Genomic DNA, 12,115 nt, shown 5'->3' with positions numbered 1-12,115 from the left:
CAAAGTATCTATTTAGCATCAAAATTTTAACTAGGAGCAAAGAATTTTGTAAGTGGTTACAGGAAAGGGCCCCAAGTTCTATCTGCTGCTGCTACCGCGAAGTCGCTCAGTCGTGTCCAACTCTGTGCGACCCCATGGACGGCAGCCCACCAGGCTCCTCTGTCCATGGGGTTCTCCAGGCAAGAGTACTGGAGTGGGGTGCCATTGCCTTCTCCAAAGTTCTATCTAGATCCTTGAATTGGACAGCAGCTCCATAATCAGGGATGAATTCATGTAAAATTCTCAAGGTTTTTTGCATCCCTTATAGTATGTTTTCAAACAATGATGACCTCATAATATGTTTTCTTTCTTTCTTGCAGTTAAAGGCATTAGGATTTCCTGAAGGACTTGTGATACAAGCATATTTTGCTTGTGAGAAGAATGAGAACTTGGCTGCCAATTTTCTTCTACAGCAAAACTTTGATGAAGATTGAAAGGGACTTTTTTTTTAATCTCACACTTCACACCAGTGCATTACACTAACTTTGTTCACTGGATTGTCTGGGATGACTTGGGCTCATATCCACAATACTTGGTATAAGGTAGTAGATTGTTGGGGGTGGGGAGGGAGGGATCTAGGATATAGGGCAGGGATAAATACAGTGCATGTCTGCTTCAGTTAGCAGATGCCGCAAATCCACACAGTGTGTAAAATATTATACAACCAAAAATCAGCTTTTGCAGGTCTTTATTTCTTCTATAAAACAGTAGGTAACTTTTCCTATGTTTCACTCTTTTTTAGTGTACTAGATCCAGAAATTTAGTGTAATGCCCTGCTTTATATTTCTTTGACTTAACATTGGTTTCAGAAAGAATCTTTGCTACCTAGAATCTACAGTCCCTATTTTATGGCAACACTGGATAATGGCTTTGTGAAATTGGGGGAAAAAAATGGGAGTGACTGTAAACAGAAATGCCAAATTATTGATGGTTATTGTTGCTGCTTCAAATAAGTATAAAATTAATGTGTAAGAAAGCCCATTCTTTCATGATAATACTTGGGGTTGAAGGGGGGAGATGGGGGAACATTTTCTTAAGATGAAAATAATTAACTGCTATTTTAAATTTCTTGATCATTGAATGTGAGACCCTTCTAACATGATTTGCGAAGCTGTACAAGTATAGGCAGAGTTATTTTTCTGTTTACATTTTTTTTTGGTTTATTTTGGGGGGTAAATTGGTAGCTGCCTAATTACTGTTTACTTCATTGTTATATTGCAGTAAAAAGTTATAAAAACCACGGTTGCATGTTTGCTTTTAATGTATCCCTTTGTGGAGTTAGCACTTTGGGGCCAATGAAGAAATGCAGCATTCACTCTCCCTGTCTTCCCCTTCCCTCAGCAGAAATGTGTTTGTCAGCAAGTCGTGAATTCCAACTGCTGCCTTTTTTAAAACCCACAAAATGCTGATTCAGTTCAAGATTAATGCAAATGTCTCAAAACTGGGTTTCTGATATTTGTAAATGTTTTTTCCTTATTAGATAAGAATGTATGACCATTAAAGTTGTTAGGATTATTTTGCTTTTGAAAAGAGAAGGTGGACAGAACTACAATCCAGCATCTTTTATTGCATTGGAAAGACTGGCAAAATCTTTTGGAAGGGTTGGGAGATGCAGCTGGAATAGTACTTTGGAAAATATACAATCAAGATATCTCATGGCATATTAAAAGAAAAATCTTAATAGCAATGTTGGCTTTTATTTGGATTTTTTTCATCTCAGCTTTTTTCTTTGGAATCTCCTTTGTTGGCATTGTTATTTGATCATGAAGAGGGGGCAGGTGTGTCTACTTGTTTTATTTTTTTCAGCTCTCTTCCTGAGTATTAAAAAGACTAAAGAAATAATTTTTTTTCTACCATCTTATACTGAGTTAAGAAGATGAATTTGCACAGATTTTATCCTACATAATCTCTTAATCCTTAGCACAGTTTGGTGATGACTTTTAAGCTTTTACATCATGCACTCATAACCTATCTCTTATGAAAATAAACAAAATTATGATTTTTTTTCCCATGTTAATCATGTAGTTTAATCTTCATGTGTTTATTCCATAAACACAACAAGACCTTTGGACTTTGTATTACCTGTATGTTTTATAATGGATTGTGCAAAAATGTCTCAGAATAAAATGAGGATTTGTAAATATGTTCATCTTTCGAGGTAGAGCAATGAGTTGGGAAGAGGGATGGCATTTCTGGTGAGATAATGGAGTATTCGTTTATTTTCACGATATTTTATCTGCTACTTAATTGCTTAGAGCATAGTGAAAACTAGAAAAGGAGAAAAAAAAACAACCAGCAGCCACCTCTTCTTTTCTCTGGAAAGTGACAGCAGGAGGTGTTCGATCACATGGAGCTTTTGTCCTTGGACAGCAAAACTACAAATAGTGGGATTAATAATCAGCAGAAGACAGCTCAGGCCACGTTTGGCCATTCTTTGCAGTGCTCTGTTTATCTGTGGAAAGAATCAGCCATGACACCATGAAAGAAATAGGCTTTATGTGGCCTTTTGCTGTTATCTTTTAATTTACAAACATTTTGGTAAATCTCTTAAGTGGCTACATGACTTCGGAATTTTTGCGTTGGAGGTATTCTGTCATCTGTTTCTTGAAATCTCTTGATTGTTTAGTTGCTCTGTGGAAGACCTGAAGAAGCTTAAGTTTATACTTGTTAAATTCTTACTGCCGTCTAGTCAAATATATTTTTACATTGTTTAAAAATACTGAAGTGTTCCACCATATGATTTTTTTTCTCCTGTACTCGATGGCTAGGATTCTAGAGAATTAATTATAAAATATTTTCAATATATCCAACATGGCATTTCTCATTTTTTAAAATGATTTTACCGTATAGAATCTTAGATTGGAAATGGACAGTGCCCCATCACTGATCCTTCTGCTTTCTTTGTTGGTGGTGAATTAGGGTGTGGAATGCCCAGCACTAGGTCGGTTTTATTGGGTCTCCTGTTTGTGTTCACAGTGAAAACATCAACACAGAGATGGGACACTTCCTAGAATGTATATATCAAAGTTCATGGGGGCTTTAGAGATGTCAGGGAGTTCTCCCTTTTCCAAACCTCTTTTTTTTTTTTTTTTAAACATCAGCCAGCCTGAGATAGCTAAGTACTCAAAAGCAAGCAGTTTACAGGAGTCCTTCCTGACCACATCTGTGTTCTGCTGAACTGTCTCCTGTGCGGCTCAGGTACAGTGTGTTCTTCCAGTTGACTTCCCACTGTCCTTTTTGTTCCACTTTGTTCTAAGCCAGGGGCCAGCAAACTGCAGTCTCATGAGCCAAATCTGGCTCACTGCCTGTTGTATGAGCCATGAGCTAAGAATGGCCTTTACAGTTTTCAGTGTTTTGTTTACAAAAAGGCAGAAAGATTCGAATTCCAGCGTCCATAAATAGTTTTGTTGGCACACAGCCATGCTCCTTTATTTACATATTATCTATAAGCAGCTACTTTTGTGCTAAAGAGGTTTGCTGTTGAATAGTTGCCACAAAGACTGTGGCCAGCAAAACCTAAATACCTTCTGGCCCTTTACAGAAAGCTTTCCATCCACGTCTTAGATTGCACCCAGCCCTATCATATGTTAAATTATGACGCTTTTCCCCCTTTTATTTGTCATTCTGGGCCTCTTGAGGTCTTAACTTCAGTTTGCTTTGCTTGTGACCATCATGGGGTCTTTCAGAGGTGTGGTATCACCCCCACATATTCATTATCAAAGGGAGGAGCGCCTGGTGTGCTAGTCCGGCATGTATGTGATGTCTAAAATTATTCTTTGCTATTGCTATACTATTTCTTGTGCTTTAGTAAGATAACTAAATAAAGCACCAAGTGAATAAGAAAGTGCTATTCTCAGTTGTGTCCAACCCTTTGCTACCCCGTGGCCTGTGGCCCACCAGTTTCCTCTGACCATGGAATTCTCCAGGCAGGCATACTGGAGTGGGTAGCCATTCCCCTTCTCCAAGGGAAATCTTCCCGACCCAGGGGGTCAATCCTGAATCTCCTGCATTGCACGCAGAGTCTTTACCATCTGAGTCACCAGAGAAGTCCAAAATTCAGCACTAAGCGGTGTCAGAAGCACCTTGTGTAGTGATGACTCAGAACAGAACAGAACAGTCAAATGAATGCATCTGGGACTCCTTGGGCCCTGGGATCAGACTTGGGTCCGTAAGAGGGAGCATCTTAACCACAGCTGGAAGAGTGGACGGAACCCTGGAGGGAGGGGGAGAGCAGTTGGGAGCAACGGTGACAGGGAGGTAGGGAGCAAAGCTTGGACTTGCTAGGGAAGGGCGCTGTGCACTAGCATTTGGGGAGGCACACCCAGTAGTGATAAATTGGTTATAAAAGATCTTCCCTATCATATATGTTAATATATGTTAATATGATAAACCTGGTCCCTCAAGAAGGGTTTGCACTGTGAAGAGGAGGCTAGGAGGACCAAAGAAGCATCACTGGTGACGAATTTGTTTCACATGTGGTGCTGTGGATTCCACAGGGAATGGGAACGTGATGATCTTTGCCATTGAGCTCAGTTTACTATGACAGAGACTGAACGCTAATGGGTCCTTCAAAGGCACAGCGTAGCTGGAGCACAGACTTCTGCCTCCTGTCTCACGCAGACTTTCTAATTGCACTAGTAGGCTTTCGTCCTCTCCTCACCTGGCTCAGAATGAGTTACAGATGTTTGTAGGTAGTGTTCTCTCCAGACCATGTGGTCTTCAGGTACCTGGCGAGGTTGGCCTCCCAAGGAGCCACGCCAATTTTTTCCAGTGTTTCAACTGTTAGGTTTTCTGTGATGAAAACTGAGCACTTCTACACTTACACCAGCTGTAGATGGCTTCCTGTCAGTGGTCTTTCACACCTAAAGCCTGCGTCTGCCAGGACTGCTTGTTGGGCTGCAACCTAAAGTCTCAAAGGATATTTGAAGTGGATCCTGAGTTGTTATTGACATCTTCCATCTCTATGACAAAGTCCACATTTGTCTCAGAATTCTTAAGAGTGTCTGGCAGTAAATCACAGAAATCAGCTGGGTTTTATCTGCCAACAGATTAGAAGAACATGATAAGTTACCTCAAAATTGGTTAAAAATTGGATGAGAGTGAAAGGGGCTGGTGAGGCTATGCCTTAGAACAGCTTAAGGTTAGAATTTGTATGTGGCAGGAGATGCATTTATGAACCCTGAAGTGACTTTTTTGTTTTTCTTTGCAGCTTTTTTGCATTTTAGTCCTATTTGTTGATGGCATTTTGTGGGGTTTCCTTTGGTTTTGTTTTTGTTTTCAAATTTCTTTTTGGTCAATAAGGTTGCTTCTGCTTGTTTGATATTCATTTAAGGTAATATTTATCTCCACTTTAATTCTGTATCTTAAATTTTGGGGTTATAAATTTTGTATGTTTGCATTTTTGCGAAGAACCTTAATTTTTTCATCCTTAAACAGTTTCAGACTTACAGAAAATTGTGGGAACAGCACAAAAAGCTCCCAGTTAAACCACCCACTACTTCCTCACACCCACTTAAGTTTTGCAGTTGTCCTAGTAATGTCTGCCATAGCAGAAGGCTTCAGTCAAGAATAATACACTGCATTTAGTTGGTTTCCAGGCTATGCTCTTTCACAGTCCTTCCTTGATGTTTGGGAGCTTAACTTTTTTTTTTTTTTGAGATTACAAGGTGCTTGTCTTATGCAGTGTCCCTCAATTTATGTTTGGTGTTTCCTCATGACTAGACTCAAATTATGCATTTTTGGAAAAAGTACTGCTATGCCCTTTCCAAATGACATGGCTTCTTCATCTTTTTTAGCCTTCACTTGTATTCTGGCATTCTCTTTCCCTCATTTGTAATCTGCATTCCTGTATGGACTCTATTCCTGTTTTATTCACTAGTATATAATCCATCATTATATTGATGCTCAAATTATCCTGTTTTTTTCTAAGATTTATTTCTTTGGACGCGGACCATTTTTTAAAGTCTTTAATTTGTTACAGTATTGTTTCTGTTTTATGTGTTGGTGTTTTTGGCCACGAGGCATGTGGGAGCTTAGCTCCCCAACCAGGGATTGAACCCCCACCGCCTGCACTGAAAAGTGAATCTCAGCCACTGGCCTGCAAGGGGAGTCACTGTCCTGTTGGTTTTGTTCTTAAAGCTAGCGTCTGTGTTTGGCATGTCCTTATCACTCTTTTGAGTATTTCCTTATTTTCTCTCACAGTAATATATTTCAGGCTCTTGTACTGGGTTGGCCAGATAGTTTGGGAAAACCGGAGTGAACTTTCTTGACACACACGGTATTCTCTGTGCACCAGCCCTGGAATTTGCCATTTTCTGCAGGAAGCTCTGGTTCCCTTTCATGCAGATTGTATGTAGAAACCAGCTTTGTTCTAGGTGTGCAGAGTTGTTACTAGAGTCTCAGCTGCTCCCAGGCATTTCAGTAGACACATAGAAAATAAATACACATACGCAAACATTGCATCTGTATTCCTATGCCTGCACACAGATACTGAACCTGAGTTCACACTGGTATTGCCTTCCCTTTTTTTGGTAACAAGTTACCATCTTTTATTGAAGTACAGTTGATTTACAGTGTTGTGTTATGTTCTGTTGTACAGCAAAGTGATTCTGGTGTATATGTATACACATATATGTAACATGTTTTATATGTACTTTTTGATATTTCCCATTCTACTATTTTCCAAAACGTAGTAGTTGTATCTGTTTAGTTTATCCCTGCCCCCCCACCCACTGCCCCTTCCCTTTTGGTAAGGAAAACTTTGTTTTCTATGTCTGTGAGTCTGTTTCTTTTTTGTGAATACCTTCATTTGTATCATGTTTTAGGTTTCACATATAAATAATATGTCTTTTTCTTCCTGACTTCCTTCACTTAGTGTGATAATCTCTTGGTCCGTCCATGTTGCTGCAAATGGCATTATCTTTTCTTGGACACTGAGAGACTTAACTGCCATTATGCTCAGTATGTTTGCTTACCTGTCACCTCCTCTGTATATAAACAATCTGCTTAGCCACTCAGCTGCCTAAGTGTGTGTTTGCGGTGCTAGTGGTGGTCGGGGAGACAGCAGGAGGAGCAGACGAGTGGAGGGGAGTGCATCCCCAGGCTGGGCTACTCCCCAGAATGTGCTCTGCTGTGTCTTTGTCTTGGCACATGCTACTCTCCTCCTCATGCATTCAGCAACTAATGAGCAGTTGCCTAAGGCCCGGCAAACATTCGGTTTGACATTGTTCCCACCTCTGTTACTGATTCCTCAGTGTTCAAAACCATGCAAGACCCCATTTGACCATGACTCCCTTTTCCCTCCAACTTGAGCCAGAGACCTGACCTCTCTATTCCCTCGGCCACTTGTATCTACTCTGAATGTGGAAATCCTGAGTTGAAATCGTCTATTTGTGTCACCCATTAAACTATACACTGAATGAGCAAGCATCTGACGGGCTCTTTAAAGTCAACGCCTGTGTCTTTCATCTCTGTATCCTCAGAACGAGTGGAGGGTGGAGGTGCTGGTAGCACTGCACGGATCCACAGGCAATGTACAAATAATTGGGACAACCTTTGTCGTTTTTACTAGGGTTCCAGGTTCTCCTTCCCAGGTCTGTCATCCCTTCAGTTCTAAAAGCCAACTTAAGAAGTTAAGGGGCAAAGGACAGAGTCCCAGAGTCTGCTCTGTTTTTCTCTCCTCAGCCCAGGGACCTTGGCACCAGATTCTGAAGACCTGACACATAATACTGTCAGCTGGCTGGTTGTAGGGGCAGCAGAATTCTGTTGACAGATTCCAGATGGGTCCGCATCTGAGACATAAACAGAGCAGACCGACAGCTGCAGTCCCAAGAATCTCAGGCTGGGGCAGGTCAGAGGGACCTGAAGATCTGGGCTTGGAGTTTGGCCTGGATTTCTGTCTTCACGCCCCATGCCAGCTCTGTGACTTCAGCCTTGTGTCCAGGTTTCCTCCTCTAAAGCAGAGCCCACCTCAGAGCTTGCTAGTAGGGGTCAAGGGAGAGAGTAGATTGGAAAACATCATTCCCAAGGCCAGGATTGTTTGATGTGGTTGCAGACTGCCTGTCCTGGAGGCTGGGAGTTTTTTGCCTTTCTGCAATGTGAGGAGTGGCTGAATGATTATCAATGGTGCTGGGTGCACCTCCTTGATCCCTGGGCGCCTTGGTCCTCTCTCCTTAGCTGTTAGCAGCTCAGCATTCCCAGGGGGGCTGGTGGGCTTCCCATTCAGCTGGTCAGCATGGCACAAACATTGGCAACACCACATAAGCTTTTCATGTCTACACACTTTCTGAGCAACGCTGGCTTTTCTCCTGTCAGTTTCTAGGCCGAGGAATTGGCAGCTATGTCTCTGAATCGAATTTGGCAGAGAACCCAGCACAATTGCCTGACAGAAGACCCGCTGCCCGTTTCATCCATCCCTCGGGACACTCAATGTGCCCTTTAGATTTCCTCTGACAGTCTCCAGTGTGCCAGAGGCACGGGAACTCAGACTGGAACGGGCCTGTGGGTGCCACCCAGTGACCAAGCACCGGGCCGCTTTCATGCCTCATCTCTAGCCTCCACTTGAACACCTCTAGGGATGTGGCCCTCACTACCGCCAGCTCAGACTTCCTACATTTCAGACACTCCAGGATTGTCAAGCTCCCCTCTCCCCTCTTCCTGTCCAGGTAGTAGGCCATACTCAGGGCCTGGTTAACTTCTAGGGGTTACCCTGAGTCAGTGTGCCAACCTCTCAGGTCTTTGAGAAGAGTGATTGTGTCTCCCAGACCACCTCCCACCCTTACCCTTTGGCCAAGTCTCCATGCTGAAAAAAAATCCCTCACTTGGAATGAGTTACGCCAGTGTTAAAGATTCTGCCTGCAAAGTGGGAGACCTGGATTCAATCCCTGGGTTGAGAAGATCCCCCTGGAGAAGGAAATGGCAACCCACTCCAGTATTCTCCCCTGGAGAATCCCCATGGACAGAGGAGCCTGGTGGGCTACAGTCCAGGGGGCTGCAAAGAATCGGACATGACTGAGCGACTAAGCACAGAACACGTGACAATGTTATGCTGATGAATACAATACTTGAGGGAGGGTGTAAGCGGTGCAAACTGCTAGAGGAGCTCTTACCTCCCTTGTTCTATGCATGATATCTCCATTAATGCTGCCTGAATTTGAGCTTGCTGGTTTGACAGGCCTTGGGTTGAGCAGCTGTGCTAATAATACCAAAGTTTTCAAGATACCCATGTGCTTGGAGTCCACATCTGACCCATGTTACAGAAGCATAAACAGCCTCCCCAGGCGTGTATATATGTGTGTGTGTGTGTGTGTGTATATCTATATATCTCCTAGCTACTGAACAAAAGCTGTTTTCACAGAGTCCTCTTTGGGCCCAGGAGAAGGTGGCTAACCTCTACAAATCCAAGTGTCTCACTCTGTGCTGCATGCTTTACCTATACTAGTGTTATCGCCAATTTACAGATGGATTAACTGAAGTTTCAGGGATTCCCTGGTGGCTCAAGATGGTAAAGCGTCTGCCCGCAATGCGGGAGACCCAGGTTTGATCCCCTGGTCAGGAAGATCCCCTGGAGAAGGAAATGGCAACCCACTCCAGTACTCTTGCCTGGAAAATTCCATGGATGGAGGAGCCTGATGGGCTACAGTCCACGGGGTCGCAAAGAGTTGGACACAACTGAGTGACTTTACTTTCACTTTCACTTTAACTGAGGTTTCAATCAGGCCAAAGCTACAGTTACTAAGTGGCAGAGCCAGGAGGCAAACACAGGTCACCCTTGGTGATGTTGCTTTGTTTTCATCCCGACCTCTTCCTATCTCCTGAATTAAGTCTCTTTCCTTCCTGTGATTTTTAAAAAATTCCTCCTTGCTGTTTCGACAGCTATTTGCTCCTTTGATGATTTGCTTAGCAGTTCTTAAAATGTGGCTTGAAGACTGCTTTTGAGGCATCTATGACATCAGAACCATTTTCATAACAACACTGACTCTGCTTGCTATTGTCACCCCCCTGCCTCCGCCACACACACAGGTACATCGTGGAGTTTCCCAGAGGTTGCACAGAATGTGACATGACAGCAGATGGAATGAGGGAGCAGCTGTGGGAAGCAGCTGCCTTCCACTAAGCCAGATAACAGAGAGGTTTGTGAAAATCAAACACCACCATTCCTGTCACTGATTTCTTCAAAAGTTATTTTTCACAAAGATTAAAAATAACATGTAGTAGGTTTATTTTAAATGAATTAACTTTGGGGGACTTCCCTGGCAGCCCAGTGGTTAAGACTTTGCCTTCCAATGCAAGAGGTGTGGATTTGATCCCTGGTCAGGGAGTTAGGATCCCACACGCCTTGTGGCCAAAAAATCAAAACATAAACAACAGAAGCAATATTGTAACAAATTCAACAAAGACTTTAAAAATGGTCCGCATCAAAAGAAATCTTTTTAAAAAATCAGCTTTTAGAACTTCTCAATTTTAATTTCTAATTAAGTATTGGTAGATCTAACCAACCCAAAGAAAAACTCTTGAGTTTCTCAGTTTTTAAGAGGGAGAAGAGGTCCCAAGACTAGAAAGTTTGAGAACTGTTGTGTTAGATGGTGGTTTTTCCACTTTAGTCTTGTTAAATGACCCCAAATACACGATATGGGATAGTCACTGGTGCGCTGGCGAAAGATTTCCTCCTGTCTGCTGCAGACACGGTGGGGATACTGACATCTGGAACTTGTTGCTGGCTCTCTGCCAAATGCCTTCCACTCCTGCTCTCAGGGTAACAAAGGCTGAACTTCTCTGATTGGCTTTCCGTGCCCTTTACAGGCTTGCTTCAGCAAATGCCTTCAGCCCATCTCCCCGCCTCTCCACCACATGCAACACGACTCCATTACCCAGGCCTTTCCACACCTGTACACACATTTACATGTGCTGGTCACTCTGCCTAGAAATTCTCCATATTCCTCTCTCCTCATCTGAACTCCTTTCTCACCTTTAAAACCCGCTTCAGCATCACAAGCTCCGAGAAGGTGTTCTTGCCCAGGAGCCCGCAGAGGGCTACTCACTTGTTCTACTCTGAACGTGCAGTGCACTCATTGCATATCTGACCATAACTTCATTTGCACATTTGTTTTATGGACATCACGTCAAAGCCAAAACAAAACTTGCCAAGTCAATCACCAGCAGTAGGAGCTCGGCACCCACGACTTACAAGGGAACTGGAAGGAACTGTGCTTTGGAGCCCTACTGCAGGTTTGGGGTGGAAGGGAGGCCGCTCTAGCGTTGCAGGGGGAACTTAACATGGAAAGCCCAAGTTGAGAGATGGGGAAATGCCAGGACAGGCTCTCCACCATGCCCTGACACGCCCCCTTGTGGTGAGGGAGAGCTATGCAGTGTTTCAGGTGGGAGGATGGGGATGAACCCCGCAGGTTAGGGGGAACCAGCATCTCTGTGTCCTGGAAGAGATGAAGGCTCTGTGGGGAACCCAGCTCAAGGGAGGCTGGGGCAGATGCTGGTCTAGAAAAGCCATCCCCTAGTGGCCCTCTGTTGCCCTGAGGAACGCTGTGGTTTTGTTTAGGGGAAAGGACAGAAGGGAACTAAAGCTGCAGGACCATGGGCACTAGGCTTGATCTACATTGACTCATTTAATCCTGCCGTGTAGATGGGAAGCCGAGGCTCAGAGAAGGTGACATAACTAGAATATAGCCCAGGGAGGATGGGGACCTGTCTCCAGGCCACCCTTGTGTCCCCCTTTATGCTGATTTTCTATGTGAGCACTGGGGTTGAGGAGACAGTGCGATTGTTGTCATCTGAGATGCTCTTGTACCTTGCCCTCCTATGGCATGCCTGGAGGGAGGAACCCAGGGAAAGCTCTTAGGATTTGGAGTCAGATGGGTTTTTTGTTTTTATATTTCTCTTTCAGATTTATGTTACAGTCAGTACATGGAGTGAGGTGGGGGTGGAGAAAACCCTCCCTTTAGAAGAACCAGCCTGTTCACCTTCAAAACCCAGCCACACACAGACAGGGTCTTCCAGCCTTCTCCTGGGTGCTGTGATGGAGACATTCCAGGCTGACCTGTGACACCACCTGAAGCCCTCTGCT

The 12,115-nt window shown here is 43.6% G+C and overlaps 1 protein-coding gene across 1 annotated transcript in view; it reads left to right on the top strand.

Moving 5' to 3' along the window:
- Window positions 1-2,844, top strand: part of RAD23B (RAD23 homolog B, nucleotide excision repair protein) — a 45,341-nt gene extending 42,497 nt beyond the window's left edge. Inside the window, exon 10 of the mRNA XM_070375160.1 lies at window positions 360-2,844. Coding sequence (XP_070231261.1) covers window positions 360-473 — 114 coding nt within the window. The 3' untranslated portion in view covers window positions 474-2,844. The remainder of the gene's footprint in view (window positions 1-359) is intronic.
- Window positions 2,845-12,115: the final 9,271 nt, after the last annotated feature.

The sequence above is a fragment of the Bos mutus genome, chromosome 8 (assembly GCF_027580195.1).
Source record: "Bos mutus isolate GX-2022 chromosome 8, NWIPB_WYAK_1.1, whole genome shotgun sequence".
In the NCBI taxonomy this organism is placed as follows: Eukaryota; Metazoa; Chordata; class Mammalia; order Artiodactyla; family Bovidae; genus Bos; species Bos mutus.
The sequence above is the reverse complement of the archived record's forward strand: the minus strand, read 5'-3'. Positions and strand labels throughout refer to the sequence as shown.